Source organism: Misgurnus anguillicaudatus, chromosome 5 (genome assembly GCF_027580225.2).
Source record: "Misgurnus anguillicaudatus chromosome 5, ASM2758022v2, whole genome shotgun sequence".
NCBI lineage: Eukaryota > Metazoa > Chordata > Actinopteri > Cypriniformes > Cobitidae > Misgurnus > Misgurnus anguillicaudatus.
In genome coordinates, this window is record NC_073341.2 from 17,425,096 (window position 1) to 17,448,942 (window position 23,847).

The 23,847-nt window shown below is 36.5% G+C and overlaps 1 protein-coding gene across 2 annotated transcripts in view; it reads right to left on the bottom strand.

Moving 5' to 3' along the window:
• LOC129413382 (transmembrane protein 132C) overlaps positions 1-23,847 on the bottom strand; it is a 326,965-nt gene that overhangs the window by 22,628 nt on the left and 280,490 nt on the right. For both annotated transcript variants that reach the window (XM_055167095.2, XM_055167094.2), the window contains exon 5: positions 10,324-10,467. In XM_055167095.2, coding sequence (XP_055023070.2) covers positions 10,324-10,467 — 144 coding nt within the window. The remainder of the gene's footprint in view (positions 1-10,323; positions 10,468-23,847) is intronic.

Here is a 23,847-nt window from a genome sequence, read left to right on the forward strand (position 1 = left end):
AGGGGGTCGCACACCGGATGAGAAGCGCAGTGTCGCGTTGCGTCTAGGACAACTTGGAGCTATCGTACACCGGAAGTGCAGATTAAATAGCGCAAGCTTAGTCAGATAGCATCTACTTCAAAATGCAAAAAATATGTTAGCAGCTAATGTTAATCGCTAATGATTTGGGACAAATATGATGTTATTTAAGGTTAAACTATGTGAGTGGCAGTCTGTGGCGCACAGTGTTGGGGGTAACGCATTACAAGTAAAGTGCATTACGTAAGGGATAATGTAGAGGCAGCCGGTAGTTATCGGGAAATAAGCCCCGACAGTGTGATCAGGACCTGACGCGAAGCGGAGGGTCTTGTATCACATTGAAGGGGCTTATTTCCCGATAACCACCGGCTGCCTCTACATTATCCCGCTTATTACACGGCTACTTGCCACGTAAGGAAAAAAAACTGGACATGAATATAAATTTGAAACATTTTATTGGCATATTTGTTTTAAATTAACATTTTTATCCTTCCGCGAAACTTTGCACAGATGCATAAAATGATCGTAATACCTTATTAAGATCCTCTGCTTCATACTTGTCTGTCTCCATTTTTTTCTGTTTTAGCCAGTCTTTAAGAAATTTTAATGCCCATTCTGTATTTTTGTGTGTGTTGGCTTCGTAGCTGTCATGCTCTATTTTGTCAAGTTCAGTCTCAGTTAGCTCTCTGTGTCTTGTCGTTGTTCGTTCTTCTATCCACTGTTTAAATGTTTAGTTTTTTCCGTACATGTTAAAATTAATGTCAAAATTGTCCATTCTTAATTGTGGCTGTCCAGTGTTTGTCACAAGATGGCGCCAAACAGTCAAAAGCCAATCTTTATTGGCGCGGAGCAATTTTAAATCATACAAGTAGTACCGGCTATGCGTTATTACTTTGGAGCGGTTATTATTTGAAAAGAACGAACCTGCAAAAGTCTCAACTGACCAATCAGAATCAAGCATTCCAGAGAGCCGTGTAATAAGTAATAATATTACTTTTCTGAAGTAATGAGTATAGTAACGCATTACTTTATAAATGTACACATTAATATTTGAGTTACTTTTTCAAAAAAAGTAATGCAAGTTACTTTTTAGTTTAATTAATTAGATTAGATTTTTTTTCAGATTTGTACTGCTCGAATTAAAATAAACGTAGTCACATTATGCAAATTATGCGTACACACCTGTGTGGGAACAGTTTGAGTCAGAAACTGAGATGGCAGGCCAAAGCTTGACATTTTTGTGATTAAATATGCAATTACTGAATGCAGAACTTTTCAGTCATAAAACACCTGCAAGGCCTGAAAGAGATCAAGCCTCAGCCAAGAAAAAGTAACGCAAAAGTAACATAAGCATTACTTTCCATGAAAAGTAACTAAGTAACGCAATTAGTTACTTTTTTGAGTAACTTAATATTGTAATTCATTACTTTAAAAAAAAACTTTCCCCAACACTGGTGGCACGACAGAGATTTAAGCAGTCACAGCAGACAGCCGCCGACAGAGTACATTCATAGAAAATAATGTGTTCTGTTTATAGATTCATGGCGCGACATGACGCTGCGCTTCTTGTCCGGTGTACGACCCCCTTTATATGTCAGACGCATTTAATTTTATGCATTTGTAAATGTAGAAATGGTTCCATAAACATTTATGGTTTTAAAGATATTTTGGAGCATTGAACCCAACCTTACCCTTAACCCAACCACTTCTCAACCACATAAAACAGAACACGCAAGTAAAAGTACAGTTGCAGGTTTTTTTTGCATACACTGGCCAATAAACAACAGTATAAAAGTATAAAAAAATCTGAGAAAGTCATATTTTTAGGTTTTTAGGGTATATTGTGTATCTTATATTACCAGTACATGTGTAAAAGAGACATTTTGTTTATGCATTTGGCAGCTGTTTTAATCCAAAATAACATACAGTACATAAAAAGGACAAAAATGTTAGGTTACTTTCAACCCAGCAGGTCAAAAAGCCCATTTTTGTAAATGAACTTATGCTGGGCTGTTTTAACACCAAATGCTGTTTTAATCTAGCCTGGGTGCCAGCCGATCTTACCCCCGGCCACAAGATTTTGAAAACGGGAATATCGGTCTGGGGTTTCTCCGTAGAGGAGCTACTATGCTTGGACAAATGCTGGTCGAACCAATCAAATTGTCAGGGCGGGCTTTATACGATGATGGACAGATAATCAACAGTAACGTAATGAACCACGTCACCAAAGAACGCGTGTGTTGAATGGCTGCCGCTGTAGAGTTCAGATGTGTGGATTCTGACATTGAGTCTGTTCTAAAAGATATCGACAGAGCATTGATTTTAAAAGAGCAACAGAGAAACGCGAGCAGGGCATTTGTTGATGTTTTTGCCGTCCTTCCTATTCGGCAAAAGTTGGTCGCAACTGAAATGGCTAACGTTATCACGGCGATGCGACTCAGCGTGCACGACGAGATGGATATAATTAGCGGTCGTTGCCAGCTTCTTTTCGGAAGCCCGGAATCATGGTTGCTGAATAAGTGGAGGGACATGCTAGGCTCCAATATTTTCAAGCCAACGTAATGGGTATCGTCGTGGATGAAGTTCACCTAACGTACAAATGGTAAGAGATAGTCTTACTCTATGACTTAGTAAATACTTCATGTTGTGATATAAACGAAATGTTGTAAACATAGTAGGTGTTGATGTACATTCGCTAACTCAGTATAATCACAATGTTAGTGTCATTGTAGCGAAATAACTAGTAGTTTGGTCAGGCTGCAAAGACGTAATTTCAACATACGTCACACACTCCGTTGCTCTGATTGGTCGTAGGTCTATCCAATTGAGTGCAGAGGCATTTTTCGGTTGAGACACGCCTCATAATTACAGCTCAATGGAGCGGTACCAGACTCAAATTCTGACTAGAATTGAGTATGACAACGTCAGGCTAGTTTTAATCCATTGTTGGGTCAAATATAAACATTTTCTGGGTTAATTTAACCCAATGGCTGGACCCAAGAAAATAACTCAGCATTTTTTGGAGTGTATACATGTAAAAAGTGTGTTCCCTGGGACATTTTGCACTGCTATCGCAATGCTCTACCAAATAAGCTACAGGAATGACAGGTACCTAAAAAACCATCATTATGAAACTCAAAAGTCATATTCCCAGCTTTTGCTGCACATTACAGAGACACAGCGAGCAGTAAGAGAATAATCCAGTATCAGAAGATCATGATGTGTTGCTTTCTACTCTTAAGGGCTGTTAGAGCTGTGAGAGTCTGTTTCATGCCTGTCTGACTGATAAAGCTGTCTGCTGTCAGCATCTTCCTCTCTTTAGCTTTATCTCTGCTCCTCTGAGCTCAGACACATAGACATTAACTAGGGCTGTCAATGTTAACATGTTAACATAAGGTTAATTAAACTTTTAATGCTAAAATGAAATGCTTAATTTAACACATTTATCAACAGTGGTACCAGAAATATTTGGACACTTTCGATACTCACAAAAATGAACAAATTTCCTTCTAATTGGATCACAGAATATTAAACACATTTTGAAAGGACATTCACTTTATTAAAGCCAATGCTGCAATTATTTTTAATTGGATTTAATTGCATTGTAACATTCAGTTAATACATGAAATGAAATTACGTTCAATTAACATATTGCATATCACAACACTTGACAGCCAGTTAAAAAATATTACACAAAATATAATTTAAAAGCTTGCAACTTGATCTAATTTCAGACAATTTAAAGGGACAGTAAGTAGAGTTTAAGTGTTTTATTAATCAAAATCAATGTCTTTATTCATAAATATATCCTTGTTGGTGTCAAATGACCTCTGCCAATGATCTGACTTTTCTTTGTAAGCTTAGAATTTCTTCTCTTTACTTACATTGAACGGGTAAGTCCAAGGAGGCTTCCATATCTTTCTTCCATACTGATAAACTATAATAGCAGAGAGGGACAAAAAGCACTAGCCTTACAATGCGTTTCCACAACACGTTTTTGTTCAGAACCCGTGAATCAGCTGAAACGGACAAGAAGATCAGTGATTACATAACAGCTACCGTAGTTGCAACACGCATTTGGAAAAGCGAGGCGCTAGAGAGCACTGTTCATTTGAATTCAAAATACAATTTCACCACTAGATGGGGGTAAATCCTACTTATTGTCCCTTTAAAGTGTGACTTAAGTGTATAACTGTTTGACTCTGGATAAGCTATATCTCCTAGCCACATTAATCTGTAAATGACAAAGATCTTCCTAACTACAGTAATATTTGGATGAATGAAAATTCACAAAAGCATTCTGTAGTCTTTGTTTGGTAGATATTTAAGATTACTGCAATGAAAAAACAGCCACACACTAGGGGGGCGCTGTGATCCACGCGCCACATTCGGGTTGTATTCTGGTCCAAGTACTCAAAAGGGACACAAGTTTGAATTTAATCCATGGTAGTTTTGCATTCCATCACTCGTCCAATTCATCTTCAGTGCACTTAAGCCCTTTTCACACAAACATTACAGAAAATACATGGGAAATGCATCCGGGATTTCTCTGGGAACGTTTGATTTTTGTTCCATTCACAGTGGCAATGATTTGCCCTTAAAACCCTTAAACCCTTGTTTTAACCTCTTATGGAACGGCTGAAATTCCACAAGGGGCGTATTTGTTCCTCAGACGTTGCACAATAAACGTGACATCCGAATATATTCAAAATGTAAATGGTGTTTAGCAGATTCTGCACACAAAGCAGTATTTCTAAATGGCCTGAGGCTAGGAATAAGCGGATTTAAAGCAAAAGTATTTGATAAATATATAATATGTGCCGAGAGCTTTCGGTTAATATCATTACCTCATTTTTGACAGAGGTGGCGTATACCAGCTTTTGCATCTAAGCACATCAAATGTTAATAAATTGAAACACTAAACTACTTCTCAATCCCTGAGAATATTTTATAACTCACAGCTGTAATAAACAGCACTGCCACAGACACACAATACAGAAGGCGTCGTCATTAATCACTGCCATAACCTCCAGCAAAATGTTCCAAGCATGATGATTTAGTCGGGAAAATGAACTACCTGTCAGATGAAGCCAATCAACCCCCTTATCTGAGAAAGGCCGAGCCACGAACAGCCACCTTATACACGTGTTTGACTGAGCAGGTCTGACAGCACAATTAACCGAGTCTAAAACCATAGCTTTGGTCCACAGTAGAGAGAAAAACTTTTTTCTTCTGTTATTTAAAGCGCTTCTAATCAGAGTTGAAATGCGTCCAAGGAAAGTGCATTCAACTTTGACTTCCCCACACTTTCATCAACTAGACCGCATGCTGTTTGACTACTAATGGAGGCTCAGCATTGACTGTCTGTGTCACTTCTTTTGGAAGAACCTCTAATCTAAACTCACCTTTTTTATGTGGTCATCAGTTTTACCTGACTGCCTCCCAATAGTGCTTTACATCAAGTGCCCTACTAACTCCTTTGAAAGGTTCTTTAGATAACACTTCCTTGTGTGCTCTCTCTCTCTCTCCCTCGCACATCTCCATTCTATACAATACAGTTTATGTATCATTATACCATGGGTCTGTTGAATGCTGTATACTGATTGGCTGAGAAAATTCAGTGGGTATGGATTAATTTCTGATAACCACACATCTTACTTTTTAAAAGTCTTAAAATATGCACCAGAGCAATGTTTCTGGTAACTGTGGTATAAGAGGAATAATTGGTCCTTTGAATTATTTAAAAATAATGCACACCCGTGATGTAATGGCACGACTCGATTGTACCTTGGGTGTGCATTATTTTCTTATAATTCAATGGCCCGTCGTCAATTTTATTCGTCGGTTTTATTAAGGATCTCTATACTAAACACTATTAGTTTATAACCTGAGGTTATGCTGCTGCCCTACACAGCTAGACAACACTGTAAATGAGCTTAGACAGTTTATACTTGCTCGCTGTTTTAGCCAGAAAGCATTGTGTGTGCATTTTAACTCCTTTACAATATTGTTGTATCTTTATGCGGAACCTGAGAGAGGTGTCTATGAGCGATTTTCAAATTCCTAAAGGTGAGTTTTAAAGAGTGCTCTGCTTCCTAGAGATCCAACAGTGAGTTTTCAGCATCATATCAATAATGCAAGCAGTGTGACAGGGCAGGATCAGGTGCTTCTAGACAGAATGGAGAAGTTTACAGTGACCCAAATACCAAAGTATATAAATTGTCATTCATGAGTTCTAAATTTTTATGTAGATGGTGTGGTGAGGTCTCAACAGATCTGCAAAAGGGAAATCAAGAGACAAACAACAACAACAACAAGGGTCTCGCTGGACCAATATGCAGCTTACAGGAATACTGATATTAATCATTACTACAAAACACTTGATTCTGATTGGTCAGTCGTGACTTTCCAAGGTTTGTTTTTCACAGATAGCAACCACCTGAAACTAATAACAGCCTCATCAGGTCTGCAGCTCATCTTGACAGGTGCGGTATAAATATGCAGAAGTAATAACATATGCGGTTTTATTTACAAATGATTAAACCAAATGCATGGTAGAATTTTGAACTTCAAGCTGCTGGGTTCGTGTTTTTTACAAATGGGTTTGTAACATATTATTAAATCAATATTTTGTGTACATATATTGACTCATGTGGCAAGTAGCCATGTAAATATATACAAATATATATTGCAAATATGTTAGGGATAATGTACCTCCAGCTGGTAGTTATCACAGAATGAACCCAGACAGGGTGATGAAGACCCCAACGTGAAGTGGAGTGTTATTAGTTTCAGGTGGTAGTTATCTCAAATTTTACTACGGGTTCCTTTAATGCTTGAATTTGATTGGCTGATGAATGTTCTGAGGTGTGCAATTATTTTTTGGGAAATGCACAGCGAACGTAGTTCCAGGCAGCTCTCTTGACCGCATTACAGTTCAATATCACTTTGCATAGTTAACTGTAATAACGGACTAACAAAAACAACATGACAGACAATTTTCTGAAGCAATAGCAGCGCTGTTTAAAGATGCACAGATTTAGACTCGTTTACACAATCTCTCTCCCGACAGTGGTTACCATGTTTTTTAGTTTTGAGTGATAGTTATCTGAAAAAAACGAACCTTTGAATGTTGTGACTGGCCAATCAGAATAAAGCATTCTAGTATGGTGTGTAATAGTATGCAGTTAACAATTAGCTAGCTGTACATATAGGCTATAGGTCTCCCTTATATAAGCAATTAAGTATATATTAATTGCACAAAGCTCTCAATGTCATTAGCTAAAAATTCCCCTTAATCAAATTTGACATTTGGCCTATAAAGAGAACCACTGACTGTCACAACTAAAAACCATATATAATAATTAATACCACCCCATACTATACCATTACTATATTACTGTATACGAAATCTTAAATATTTTTAACGAAAACCAAAATATGGTTTCATGGCCAGTATCAGTGGTGGCCGGTGACTTCTCTTCCGAGGGTCGGGAACTCAAAAAATGTGTTTGGAATGTCATATGTGTGGCTCGTCATGTCAAAATATGTGTTCGGTGCTTCATGTGAACCTATGTGCATCATGCCCCATGTCAAAATATGCTGCACATGTGTCAAAAGGGTTTATGATAAAAGAGACGCCCACGTTCACAAAATACTCACAAGACACTAATTCTGATTACACTGAGTATCTGGCAAATGTATCTGGCGTCTCTTTTATCATAAACCCCTTGGAAGCGTCTGCAGCAAGCATTTAGTTTTTGACATGATGCACACATGTTAACATGACATGCCAAACCCATATTTTGACATGACGGACCACACACATGACAGGCTAAATACATATTTTGCCGAGCTTCGCATCGTGCGCTCTCATTAAAGAAGTCAACGGCCGCCATTGGCTAGTACATTATTTTAATTTTAAACAATTATTTTGACAAAAGCAGATAAAAATGAAGACATACACCACAGTCAGTGCACACTGCAAGGTGTTACAGTAAACTCAATCTGTCAGCGTGATCGATAGACAACTGTATGTTAGAAAACCACAAGACAGTCTGTAAATGACTACACAAATCATGCTTGACATGAATCCTTGAATCCAGAAAAATCATCAAGGTTATTCAGGAGAGAAATGACAAGATAAACAAATACCAAAAATAGCTCACTACAAGCACCTGCTCCAAACACATGCTGCTTAGGGAAATGGTGAAAGCGCTCTTCTTTGTTTATAATCAGTAAATAAATGTCAAGCTTTCAGGAATTTTAATACTGTTGAGTGAGAATCATCCTACTACACAACCAACTAACAAACCATATTACAAACTCATATATGTTCTCAGATGTTTGAATCTGATCCAAGCGTGTTGAGATTGGAATAGGCCTTAGATTCAGTAGATGCCTTGAATTGAAGATGTTCTCAGAATAAACTTAATTTAAACCCGCTAACTTGCCCAAGATTATGTACAGGTATTTACAGCCATGACAGGCTGCCAGGTCTCTCCATGTTCTTGTGAATTTAAAAAAGGCAGCATAAGTAAAACCAACACAATCTCATGGTAATTCATACATACAGTATTTTACAAAGTGGCTAATTCATATTTGTATGTTTTTAGGGGTTAGAGGTGGGGTTTCATTATTGTTTTTATTGATAATCCCCTTTACCCCTGCGCGCTGTGAAGCAGCATCACAAAAGCATACAATACACAGCGCCAAGATGGAGGTTTATTGCAAATGCTGTTAAATTATTTTGTTCAAAGCTGTGAGTGATAAGCACGCGAGACGGAAGAACGTTGCTATGGTTATCTCTTTGTCAATCATCACATTTTTACTGTCTTGCTCCGTACAGACATGTAACGAAAATTTAGGGGATTCACTTCCGCATTTAAATGCGGTTGTCACTCCCGAAATTTGCAGTGTGTACGAGACCTATGAAGCTTTTATGAAGAGCATTTTCTGAAGATATGAAAAAATGGTCACAAGTAGTCACTGGGGCAGCACCCTTTAAAAAAGGTCCTAATTTGTATACATTTGGTACCAATTTATACCTCTGAGGTACTAGTTTTGTTGCAAATGTGTACTTTTTAAAAGGGCACCACCTCAGTGACAACTCAGGACATTTTATTCTGTCTGTGCAGTACAATTCAGCTATTCATCATTTTTTTTGTGTGCTGGCAGTTATGCTAAGGAGATTGTGTAATTCAATTCATACAACATGTTTTCTATACCTATCTTTATCTGTTGTTATGACTGCCTGCAAGCTAATAAGCTGCTGTATTGAATTAATTTAAAGAAAATTATCTAAAATAGTACATAATGATTCAGTATTCACATTGAAGAAAATTACTTTTACCTTCATTTCTAAAAGGAAAAGCATTTTAAAATCTATGTCACTCTGTAGGTATATACTATAGATTAAAATGAGTAATTTCAGACATTCATGAGTTCCTTGACAAACCCATCAGCATTAAATGAACTCCCACAGTGAAATCTGATTACATATTGCTCTACTTTCTGGATCATTTAAATTCAGAGAATGTTATGTTGTAATAACATTCACTTGATAGCTTGTCAAACACAAATTTTCTCTCTAGAAAAAAACCCAGTGGCAGCTTTCATTTTATGCATATTGAAACCTACTATAGCTTATATACAGTATAGAACCAACTCTGTGATTCTTTTATAGCTGATGTGGTATAAGATCCAGCTCTATGCATTCATTTAAAAGTAAATATGTCCCAAAATAGAAAGAGAAAAATATTATCTCTATTTAAGTATTGTTTAAAAGTGATACAGTAACAGACAGCGGGACAAAACTGGCAAAGTTTAATTTAGTGAATAATATGACATCCATTCAATGTCAGCTTCGTCCTTGAGACATTGTTAAATTTTCAATCAGTGAATGTGTGTCCTTATATAATAAACAATTATCAGCCATTTCATAATTTTTTGATTTCAGTGAGAATGAAATGTATTACAAGCTTCATTAAGCGTCATCACACTGATGCAAAGTCAAAATGGCACATTCAGTTGTTTAGTCGTTTTGTTATTTTAGCAAAATTAGAATTTGAGGACGTTTCTGCAGTAAAAACAAATAAAGAATAATTCAAAATTATAAAGTGATAGATGACAAATATGACAGAGTGAGAGAGAGTTTAGTGACATGACAGTGTATGATGGTCATTATACAAACTTTCTGACCTCAGAATGTATGGATTGCCCAATCAGAATCATATATTTCAGAGGGTTATGTAATAACTTGGTTATAACATAGCTATAACATGTATAAATATATAAAGTACTGACCTTAACAACATCTTCATCTGTAGATTGGCACTGCACAGTATCTGAGACATCTGTAACAGTACCATCTGTAGCCACAGTCACCACCTTTACTGGAACTGCTACTGTCTTCCCATTCAATACAGCTGTGTTCACAATCTCTGTTTCCTGTGACAAAACAAAAAAGGGACACAGTTTTAGAAAATTATTTGTCATACATCAGTAATTACTCTTTTATTTATATTCATTCCATTTTTTTCATTTATAATTTCATTTAGTCAGTTTCTTCTTTTCAATCATCCATCCTTCTCTATCCATCCATCCACCCACCCAAACCCCTTCATTAATTCATTCATTCTTCTATTATTAATCATTCCCCCTTCTATTAATTAATCTATATATTTATCCATCCATCAATTCATTCTTCTATCAATAAACCCACCTTGAATTAATTTATTCACTATCCATACATTCCATCAATTTATTCTTTTATTAATTAACACATCCATCAATTTATTTACCCACCAATTAATCAACTCATTAATTCATCCATTTGATCCTCCATCCACCCACCCAACCATTCAATCAATTAATTATTCTATTAATGAACCCATCCATCAATTAATTTATTCACTACCAATCTATTCATTCCGTCAATTCATTCTTCTGTCAACTAACCCACACATCAACTCATTTATCCACCATCAATCCATCAGTTTATTAATTAATCCACATTTGTACCCATATATTCATCCACCCACCCATTCCATCAATTTATTATTTTATTAATTAATCCATAATTATTTTTTTCCACTCACTCATTCATCCATCCATCCATCCACCCACCCATTACTTCATTGATCCATTAATTCATTCTTTCATTTATAATATAATTATTAATATTTTTACTTTAATTAATTTACCAATCTGTTCATCAATCCATCCATCCATCCATTCATTTATTCATTCATCTCTCATCATCACTTTATTCATTAATACATCGGTTCATCCATCCATCCATCCATCCATCCATCCATCCATCCATCCATCCATCCATCCATCCATCCATCCATCTATCCATCCATCCATTCATTCATCCATTCATTCTTCTATTAATTAACCCATTCATCAATTCATCAATCAATCCATCCATTTCATCAACTAATTATTCTTTTAATGACCCATCCATCAATTCATTTATTCACTATCCATCTATTCATTCCATCAATTCATTCTTCTATCAATTAACCCACACATCAATTCATTTATTCACCATTGATCCATCAATTTATTAATTAATCCACATTTTTACCCATCTATTCATCCACTCACCCATTTCATCAATTTATTATTTTATTAATTAATCCATAATTCATTTTTCCACTTACTCATTCATCCATCCATCCCTTCACCCGCCCGTCACTTCATTGATCCATTAATTAATTCTTTCATTAATAATATAATTATTAATATTTTTACTTTAATTAATTCACCAATCTGTTCATCAATCCATTTATCCATCCATCCATCCATCCATCCATTCATTCATTCATTCATTCATCTCTTATCATCACTTTATTCATTAATACATCACTTCATCCATCCATCCATTCATTCTTCTATTAATTAACCCATTCATCAATCAATCCATCTATTCAATCAACTAATTATTCTTTTAATAACCCATAATTAATTTTTCCACTCACTCACTCATTCATCCATCCATCCCTCCACCCACCCATCACTTCATTGATCCTTTAATTCATTCTTTTATTAATAATACAATTATTAATATTTTTATTTTTATTAATTCACCAATCTGTTCATCAAGCCTTTCATTCATTCATCCATTACTTTATTCATTAATACATCGGTTCATCCATCCATCCATCCATCAACTCATTCTTCTATCAATTAACCCATTCATTAATTCATTTTCCCATCCATCAATTTATTAATTCATCCATCTGTTCCTCCACCCATCAGTAAATTTCTTTAAACATTCCCTCTTCCTACCATACCTTATTTTTTCATTTAATAATTTCTTCTACCCTTCATAATTCTATTCATTCCTTCCTTAAGTTTTTACCCATTTGTTCCTTTTTCATTCATCTCTTTATTAGCACATTCATTTGTTGAATAATTATAGCCTTTATTTTGCTATCTTAAAATCCCTCTGAGGGTGTGCATGTGTGTGTGAGTGTGTGAGAGCACAAAAATAGCTTATAAAGAAAAGGACCAGAAAAAAGGAAGTGAGAAAAACAGTCAGTAGCGCAGAAGTAAAATCCGCAGTTTGTTAGACGGTTCGATGAGGGTAAGGAGGGGGGGTTGAAGGACCCAGGACGGGGTTCATTAGAAGAGAAACAGCCTGAGTCCTTAACCTTTCAGCCACTGAGCCATACTGCTTCAGACAAGCAGATAATTGAGAGCATTACAGTCAGCGTGAGATCTCAGCCCCCATTGTGCCATCCCTCAGAGACAGACAGACGTGGGTAATGCAGTCAATTTATCCTATTAGCAGATCACTTTCAATTAACCAATCTGCTTGCTGTAAATGTAAAACAGTTCTCGCAATCAGACGGTATTCATTCAATGCGAGCAAGCCATTCTGTCCCCATTCTTTATTTTTCCCATTTTTATAAAGAGAAAGGGATATGACATAAGCTTATCTCTATGAATGCATAATGACGTGCTCATCTTACCCCCATCTCAAGAACTCTTCGTCTTATTATTTCCATTACGACAAGAATCACTGTCTTTCTCTGTATTTTGTCTCTAATAGTTGTGTTTTCTCAGAAATGTTCATGCAAAAATAGAGAAGATGAATACATCCTGACATATATGCATTTTTTTGTGGTCTTACATGCCTGCTTGTGTGTCATTTTTCGTAATGCTATTACGAGGATGATTCGTCTCTGTTTAATTCCCGGAACGTGACTACTGAAGACTGTTGTTGTTTTTATACACGAACTCCGTTCAGATGCTTTGAATCATAATGCGGACTCAGATTCAGTCAGTAAAGTCACAATTCTCATGCATGGCTTTGAGAATAGGCTTATAAATGTTTGAGATGTTTTTGTGGGCTAAATAATTTAAAGAGGATGGCGATTTGTGAAGGCATTTTGCTTGGCTCGGAGTGAATAAACAGTTATATGTGGACACAAATGGAAAACAACATATCTAACGCTTAAAGAAGATATTACGTACTACATTATTCATAAACCACCTGTCTCTTTGATGACACCACCAAAACAAGATTTTGTCAGATTTAGTAAACTTCTGGGGTAATTTTACACCAAATCTATCCCAAAGGAAACGCACAAACACACTGAATGTACATGGAGTACATTTGTGTTTATTTATTACCCGGCTCTTGCTGGGATACTGCAATCTGATTGGTGAATCAAAGCATTTCATGGTCATAAATTGTTGTACAATGACCACTAAACTGTACAATTGGCCATTTTCCCAGTCAAACGATTTTTCTTTCAAGGCTGTGCTAGTTCTTTGTGTCTTAAAGCGACACGCAGTCTCTTTTCAGATAATAAATAATTTAACCTCAAATTGGTCTTTTTATTTGATTTAATTGGTATTTAAATTTTTTTAGTCAATAGCCTTGTAATTAGCAAAATAATGCACATTCAGCAGAGCATTATTACAATATAAAATCCTATCGGGTTAGTCATGAGCACACATTCACACACAAATGCGCATGCGCACGCACACACACACACACACACACACACACACACACACACACACACACACACACACACACACACACACACACACACACATCACTGTTTAAAGGTTTAGGGTCACTTGACTAACATGAGGAATAAACACCTTTCAACATTATATATAGACACTCACCTAAATGATTATTAGGAACATCTGTTCAATTCCTCATTAATGCAATTATCTAATCAACCAATCACATGTCAGTTGCTTTAATGCATTTAGGGGTGTGGTCCTGGTCAAGACAATCTCCTGAACACCAAACTGAATGTCAGAATGGGAAAGAAAGGTGATTTAAGCAACTTTGAGCGTGACATGGTTGTTGGTGTCCGACGGGCTCGTCTGAGAATTCACAATCTGCTCAGTTACTGGGATTTTTATGCACAACCATTTCTAGGGTTTACAAAGAGAGAAAATCATCCAGTATGCGGCAGTCCTGTGGGCAAAAATGCCTTGTTGATGCTAGAGGTCAGAGGTGAATGGGTCGACTGATTCAAGCTGATAGAAGAGCAACTTTGACTGAAATAACCACTTGTTACAACCGAGGTATGCAGCAAAGCATTTGTGAAGCCGCAACACACACAACCTTGAGGCGGATGGGCTACAACAGCAGAAGACCCCACCGGGTACCACTCATCTCCACTACAAATAGAAAAAAGAGGCTACAATTTGCTCACCAAAATTGGACGGTTTAAGACTGGATTTTCTGTTGAGACATTCAGATGGTAGAGTCAGAATTTGGCGTAAACAGAATAAGAACATGTATCCATCATGCCTTGTTACCACTGTGCAGGCTGGTGGTGGTGGTGTAATAGTGTGAGGGATGTTTTCTTGGCACACATTAGGCATCTTAGTGCCAATTGGGTATCGTTTAAATGCCACGGCCTACCTGAGCATTGATTCTGACCATGTCCATCCCTTTATGACCACCAGCAGGATAACGCACCATGTCACAAAGCTTGAATCATTTCCAATTGGTTTCTTGAACATGACAATAGCCGTGTTTGCACTATCGGGCTTCAAGCGGGCGTGCCAGTGCCTGCCGAGGCCTGTCGCGTTTGCATTGTCACTTCCGGGGCATGATCGTGCTTCACTGGTGCTTCGTTGGGGCTTAAGGCCCGGCGTTTCTGGCCCGCCGAATTCCTTGGGCCACATCGGGCTTCTCGGGGCTAGGGGAGTGGTAAAGGTCGAAGGCGGGGTTTATCTGAGTCTCTGGCAAGATGCGCATCCATCTGTCTGCAGATTTAAAACTTTAAAAATAATCGGAATCACCAGTAATTTACTGTTTAACGGAAGATGCCTGCTATGTTTGTACTTCGGACTGTAGAAAATGATCTGCATATGTAAAAACAAAGATGCGTTACAACGCCGAACTCGCCATGCTAAGGATCCGGCGCACACCGCTAACTTACCGGTTCGGGAGAAGTTTATAAAGTTTCGGGCACAGAACAAAGTGTTTAAAGTGCAACAGTGCTGAGAAATTAAAGATGTGTGTTGAATCATCATTTCATCGTCTATGTATTAAAGAAGCGATCACTCGAGTCACGATGGTATCTACAGATGGTGAGTTAACATGCTACATAACGTTTGCATACAAAACACTTAAAATACAATACAAATAACGATTGCTTATTTGCTTATGAAGTGTCTTACATGGGTGTTTATTGTGTTTTTTGTGCTATATTGTCATCTGTGTTGAATTTTTTAGTCAGCCCTTAGAAAAAGTAACCATGGTTTTATTATATTAGTCATAGCCATGCTTTCTGGTATTTTGGAGATTAATTTAACTCTTATATGAGTGTAGCAAACTTTATATGTGAGTATGTATGTGTATGTACAAACCCTTTATACAAAACATCACATGTGCTGCTTTATTCTTTTGTGTCCGTTTGACAGAAAAAATGCCAACGTAAAGCTTTCAGTTTGTCATCCAGGAGTTTTTATTTTGTATATGAGAGATGATACAGCAACAGTTGCAAGAGCAGGAGATGAAACGAACAGATGATGATGAGACGAGAGGAGCCATGGATGTTGAAATCCGTCCGGAGATGATGTCTTTAAATACACTGTTTGTGCACTGATATAAACTTCATATGTAAATAAAGTACCGCGTTATTATTACTACGACTGCTTGTCAGTTTATTGAAAATGATTGCTTAATAAGGATCACATCTGAAACACAGAAATAGTAAGATGCCACAAAATGGTAAATATAACCATCATTAACTTAATCACTGTAACATAGCTTTTTAAATACTTGTGTATATTCAGAGTTGATTCTTAACGAGTACATTTTCTAATGATTTCTCAAACGTTTTGATTTTTGAGATGCAAGTAAAGTGATTTTCAGTCCTATTCAGCTATTCGAGGCAGTTCTTTATAGACAAAAGTATTGATTGATTGACACATTATTGAAATAGCTATTAGACAGTTACCTTGTGTTTCATGTGATGCTCAACTATTAACGTTTTCATGATTAAAGATATCACACCTCTTATAATGTGTAAGTATGTTTACATCGCCATTGAACTATACACTTAACGTTTCATATTTAGACACACGTGCACACCTGTATTTTAAAATAAGACTATTTTACATAAATGTAAAACTAGGACTCGTTATATTCTTTAAAATATTGTGTATATAGTATAATGGCACATTAGGTAGATGAACGCTTTATTTGTAATGATCCTACTTCATAAAGTTTACTATTGCTTCTGATTTTGTCTCGTTGTGAGATCGCTCGTGTGCAGCCAACATAAACTTCAAGAGTAACACCGCGGATGGAGCAAACATCTCTATCTTCTCATCTTGGCTTTCACCGTGCAAACAGCCGCCTCAGTTATGTTCTTTATGTTTGTTGTATGATGATGCGATCTCACTCCCGTCTCCTGTCAGATTGAAGTGACATCCTCACGGTAAAACAGGCGGAGTTGTGTGACGTTACATCCAGGTAGGCGTATTAAGGGCGGGGTTTTCTGAAGCGCAGCGGCGCTATTGGCTTGACAATGCAAACGCGTCGTGATTTTGGCTACACAGCTGGAGGTCTGAGGCTATTGGCTCCGTGAGGCCCGTTTGAAGCCCTGGCTCGCACAGGCCCGATAGTGCAAAAGCGGCTAATGAGTTCACTGTACTAAAATGGCCCCCACAGTCACCAGATCTCAACCCAATAGAGCATCTTTGGGATGTGGTGAAACGGCAGCTTCTTGCCCTGGATGTGCATCCCACAAATCTCCATCAACTGCAAGAAGCTATTCTATCAATATGGGCCAACATTTCTAAAGAATGCTTTCAGCACCTTGTTGAATCAATGCCACATAGAATTAAGGCAGTTCTGAAGGCGAAAGGGGATCAAACACAGTATTAGTATGGTGTTCCTAATAATCCTTTAGGTGTGTGTGTGTATGTGTATATATATATATATATATATATATATATATATATATATATATATATATATATATATATATATATATATATATATATATATATATATATATATATATATATATATATATACTGTACATACACAACTTCAACAAACATTTGATAGAGGTTAACTCCTAAAGTCATAAAAACAGCCTCTGGCCTAACTCACCTTAGTTCCCAACATCAAAACTTTCAGGGAAAATCCCTCATTCATACATTCATAACCGCTACATCCACAACCCCTTTCTTTCCCTTTACCCCTTAATACCCTGGTTGTCCCGCGCCTCTGTCTGCCCTCCTGCTAAGATCATTGCACTTGATGGGCTAAACGGCTGTGGACCTTCAGAGAGAGCCGGTGCATGTGAGCGTGAATTGTTGATCGCCGTGTTTCTGGGCTTTGGAGTCTCACAGCAGGCTTAAACTGAGCAGCAGGACATTATCTGCTAGCAAGGAGGAGATCACTGCATGCTGGTAATAAGCCACAGTGGGACATCGGTAAAGAGGAGATGGCTACTGCAATCGGACACAGTCGCATGCATGGCTATTATCAAAGTTGGGAGGTTGGCGTGCTGGACTGTTTACAGACCTCTCCCCTGTTGGGCTTTAATGGGGTAGATGGGATGCATGCTGCAGGGCAAGCCCAGGAGCTAATGGAGGAATTTATGAAACAAGCTTATGTTCAAGGACATTACAGATGAGTTCGAGCTCTTAGGGATGCTTTAGTTTTTTTTATAGACCTTGACTAGAAAAAGAGAAATGCTGTTGAACTGAAAGACTCATCGGTGCTTTAATACAAGACAGAATGGGGATGTTCACAGAGCAAGTGTTTGGGATTGACATTTACAGGGTTGAAATAAAGTTAACTAAAATTTATTATGAACTGAATAAATGATATCAATTAATTAAACTAACAGAGATGAATTTTATATATTAACAACTTCACACTTGACCTATATATATATATATATATACATACATATATATACATATATATACATACATATATATACATATATATGTATATATATATATGTATGTATGTATGTATGTATGTATGTATATATATATATATATATATATATATATATATATATATATATATATATATATATATATATATATATATATATATATATATATATATATATATACATACATACATATATATATATATATATATATATATATATATATATATATATATATATATATATATACATACATACATACATATATATATATACATATATATACATACATATATATACATACATATATATATATATATATATATATATATATATATATATATATATATATATATATATATATATATATATATATATATATATATATATATATATACAGGGTGCGATTTGTGAAAAAAACAGAGGGGGGGATGTTTTCATAGGCGTTGATTTGGGTGACGGTGGGTACCCACCATATTTTGTCATGAGTCATTTTGTACCTACCACTAGTTTTAACTTTTTTTAACTGTTTTCAGTGATTATGAAGAGCAATATAAGAGAGAAATTTGGTAATCATTGTCCGACCTAACAAAAATCCATTATAATATTATTATTATTTTATAATATTCAGAAATGCACTCTCCGCTCACGAGCTCTGATCGGAACAAACCCGAACCTCACCGTATGCTGAACATGCGCAGAAACATCAAAATATAACCAGCTTTTTAAAATGATTTGAAAACTAAACATTTAGACTATTTTAGCACAAATTATGAGCTTATTGACGATTGTTTTTATAATTCTTGACATAATGCGTCTCTGTCCAAAGCACATTTCAAAACATTTTAATTCATAAAAATAAATCATGAGAACTTGAACTCATCACTGCATTTGCAGGAATTGTACAAAAAAATTCTTATTAACTCATGAAGCAGCCTAACGCAAAATTTTTACTCGAATAGCTTATTTTTCCCCACACATATGAACTGTGATCATGCACAACGCAAAAACACGCAAGAATTAAATCTTGAATGGCAAAACTATGGCACAACGTAGTGTCAACTTAAACATAAATATGAACAATGGATTGGTTGCAAAGTTAAACCATTACAGTAGAAACCGTTTTAATGCTGCTTTTAAAGTTATAACGTTAATTTTACACCCCGATGGTGAGCTACAGTGAAATTATAGAAAAGACAGATGCATTATTTGTTAGTCAATTAGCTTCATTTGCGCGAACTGGACGCGCCCGCGCCTCGCTAAACCATATGTGTAACTTCGGCCATTCTCAGTGGTGTGACTGGGACACTAACTCTGGTTGTCATCATAAACAGATAATCAGATTGTGATGTTTATTCCCGCTTTATTAATATGCGCCTGAATAATATGCTGCTGAATGCTGCGTTCCTTTGTTTGACACACAGATCCACAACCATCTCGCAAGTGTTGATAGGCTATTACTCGTGAGGTGTAACCGGGTGTGTAACCAATCAGATAGCGCCGTGGGTGGGACATTGAGCAAGTCTTCAGAGTGGTGAATACAGAGAGGCTGCGCGGCAGCTGTATCAGAGCCAGCTAAAGTAGCGCATTTTAAAATAAAATTGACTTTAATCACACCACGGATCTGTGATAAGTTTTGTGATGCGTCTCGCCACTAGTGTAGTAGCACTGATCACTTTGAGGGGGGGGATACATTTATCCCCACCGGGGATAAAAATAATTAAGCAGAGGCAGGGATACATTGACCAGAAAGGTGGAAATCCCACGCATCCCCCCCGGCAAATCGCACCCTGTATATATATATATATACATACATATATATATAATGTATGTATATGTATATATATATATTTTTTACACATTTATGGTGTTATGCTATTTAACACATTATGGGCCAGATTTACTAAACAGGACAAATAAGCATGAGGCGCAATTCCATTTTTTTCACACCATCAGAAAATTTGGGGTGTGAAATCCCAGCTAACGAAGCCATAGTGCACTGAAAATAACTGAAGGACAAAAAATAAAGTTTACAAGAAGTTTTGAAATGTCTGGTATTGTGTGACTTCTCCTAGTGATTTCTCTTTTATTTCCTCCAGCAAATAAAAAATAACTTGGCTTGGCAAACAATATTTTTGAATAATATGTTCCTCTGGCATTCCAAATAAACTGTTACATGTTAAAAAATCCCCTGCCTTGTGCCACATGCTTTCTGATCTCTGCAATGCCTCTCCTATCAGCAACAATTGCAGCCATTTCAAGCGCAAAATGATTTAAGACATGCTTTATTTTAGCGTTAAATAATGGCGCAAATACCAGTAATATCACACGCGCAAACATTAGTAAATTGCGTTGCATGAATCATTTAAATAATCTCTAACCATAAATTTTGCATTTGAAAGGGAAACTCCTAGAAGATCAGTCGCAAAAATAACTAAACCATCCTTTTTCAGCACAAATTATCCACTGCGCGTCTTTAGTAAATCCAGATAGTCGTCAAAATGATGGTTTGCGCTGGTGCAAGCTGTTAGTAAATCTGGCTCTATTTGTCATTTTGTGTTGATTTTTATGTTAAGATAAGTAAAAAGTGACAAGTGTGTAGTTTTAAACACATGTTTTATAGCGTACTTAAAGATATACTGGAACCTCAAAGGTACATAACTTTTTAAAGGGTATACGTCCCAGTGTCCCCATGTTTGTTTCTGACAATGTGCAACAGGGAGTGGCTTGAATATGATATATAACATAACTGTAAAAGTGATAAAATAACTTTCATAACACTTGAAAGTCAAATACTGTATGTTCACGGCAAGGTCATCATTAATATCTGAACTAACAGGGTGTTACAGACCACTTTTATCACACATCTCAACTTTTCAAAGTCTGTCTTACACTTTAAGTTGCGATTCCAGAAAATGTATGAGAGACACTTTACTTCAATCAGATTGTTATTCCTGTTCACATAATCTTTGTGTGAAAATAACTTTGTTTAGCACCTAAAAGAACTACAGTACCATTCTGACATTTGAAATCAGATAACATCTATCTTGACTTACATATAAGGAAAACACCGCCGTTTTTAATGTTTACCTATATTCTTACCTTAATACACACCTATCTTTTTTCAATGCATGTACTTAATCTTTGTACAGCGCTTCTTGAATGTGTTGGCATTTAGCCTAGCTCCATTAATTCCTATGGCTCCAAACAAAAGTTTTATTTTGTGCCACCATACTTACTTGTGTAACTACTCGTGTACAAGTCTTTAAATAGGAAAAACATGGAAGTGTTTAGTGGCTTCTAAATTCATCCCTGTTTGGATCCTAAGGAATGAATGGGGCTAGGCTAAATGCTAACATATTCACAAGGCGCTGTACAATGATAAAAAGTGCATGAATTGAAAAAAAATAGGTGTGTATTAATTTGTTTAAGTTGAGGTATAAACATAGTAAAATATTGTAATATGGTGGTGTTTTCCTTTAAATATTAACTAACATACTCAATAGTGCTTGCAAATTTGAATCTTTTAATCTCTGTTAATTAACCTTAATAAAACACAAATGTGTTTTTAGCTCTTTCGCTTATTTGGTAAAGCTTTGCATTATTACTGCAAGGGTAAAAAATTCCGTAGAAATTGCAGCTGGGTTGCCGGTAACCCACCGCAGATTCAAATCCACGCTCTCCACTGGCAACACTTTGTTCAAAGTCAAACGAACACCAAACATCCACAAGTCTCCGTCTCTACAGAGCAAAACTAAAAAAACAGCATCAAGCAAAACATTCCGGGAAACAAAATCTGAAGCAAAAAAACAGAAAAAGGTTGATGATGATTTCTGGTTCCCAGAATGCTTTGCATGGGGTTGTTATTGTGTAGTTTTGTTCTGTAAAGATGAAGACTTGTTAATATTTAATATTTATTCAACTTTTAACAAACTCTTGCCAGTAAATAGCATCAATTTTAATCTACGGTAAATTACCGGCAACCCAGCTGCAATAACATTGTAATTTCTACGGAATTTTTTTACAGTGTAGGTTCAATTCAGGGAACACATACTGATATAATAAAGGCATAGATTGAATCCACTCTAAGCTGCTATGGATAAAAGTGTCTCCCAAATGCATAAATGTAAATATAATATACCACTTAATTCTGTCACTCAAACTATTTCCTGATTTATATTCTGTGCCACTATTAAACTGTACTATAAAAAAGAGAGTGAACTCTGGGAATTAAAATCTTCATACAAGAAACCGCAAGACGACTCAAAGTCCCCACATTATAGAGCTGTGGAGAGATATTCAGTCTGGGTACCCTGTAGGACTCATATCGCTTTACAACTGTTTGCTTATTCACGCATCCCTGTCAGGTGTGGGATTCAAACCATCAAAGCTAAATCTTTCAGCTATATTCTGTGCGTACACAGAGCTGAAATATAATCTGCCACTAAAACGCAGTGCAAAAGTAATGGAAAAGGTCACACGCTGACCACAGAAAATAAGCTCTCCTAAAATTGCCAACACCAGCTTCAAAAGCAAATAAACGAGACTAATTTCAACCAGGGTCCTTTGCACAAGCAAAACAACTAATTGGCCAACACGCCTTTAAACTGGCTGGATGTTAGTGCCAATATCTTACAAAGATTTCCTGAATAGTATCTCATTACCTTAAATCGACCTTCTCAATTACTGAAGGGCCACCGGAAAGTACCAAACTTAGATAAATATGCTGAAATACATCTTAGGAGTCTGACTAAAGGTTTTAAAGCTAAACAAACCATGCAAATTAAAAAGCCATGAACTGAAAAGTTCAAAAAGACGTTTACAAAATAATACAGTGGAAAATTAATGAAATCTTTCAGAAATGGTACGAACTTTGAATTTCAAATTTAGAGTTCTTTTCAGACGGCTTAAATTGGATCGGACGTAAATGTAAAAGGAAGGAAATTACATCTTTGGCAGATATGTCTTTCAACCTCCAAACCACTGAGGTATTCAGTCCAGCCGTTATGGTAAAAGCCTTATCACAAAATGATGAGCACGGTAATCTCTGCTTCTGAGATATACCTGAATAATAGTGAAAGTGCATGAGTGTAATAATTTGCTAGCCAAATTTCCCAGTCAAAGCACCTGACTATATAGCGGCAGTTTTGTCCGCGCTGGGTAAAGTGGGTGTTCACTGTGACTGGAAAACTTAATCAGTGAAGCGAGATGCAATTTGACTCGTGCAAGTCCAAGGATTTGACTCATGCTTATGAGTTGCTGACAGAAAACATCAGCCTCGGTTCACATTTACATTTGTTTTTGGCAGACGTTTTTAGTGGCTAACTCGGTGCCGCATTTACGCTTACACTTATAACATAACTCTTTCCCATCCACATCAGATATGACAGCTAAGAAAATTGTGTGGGTTTGC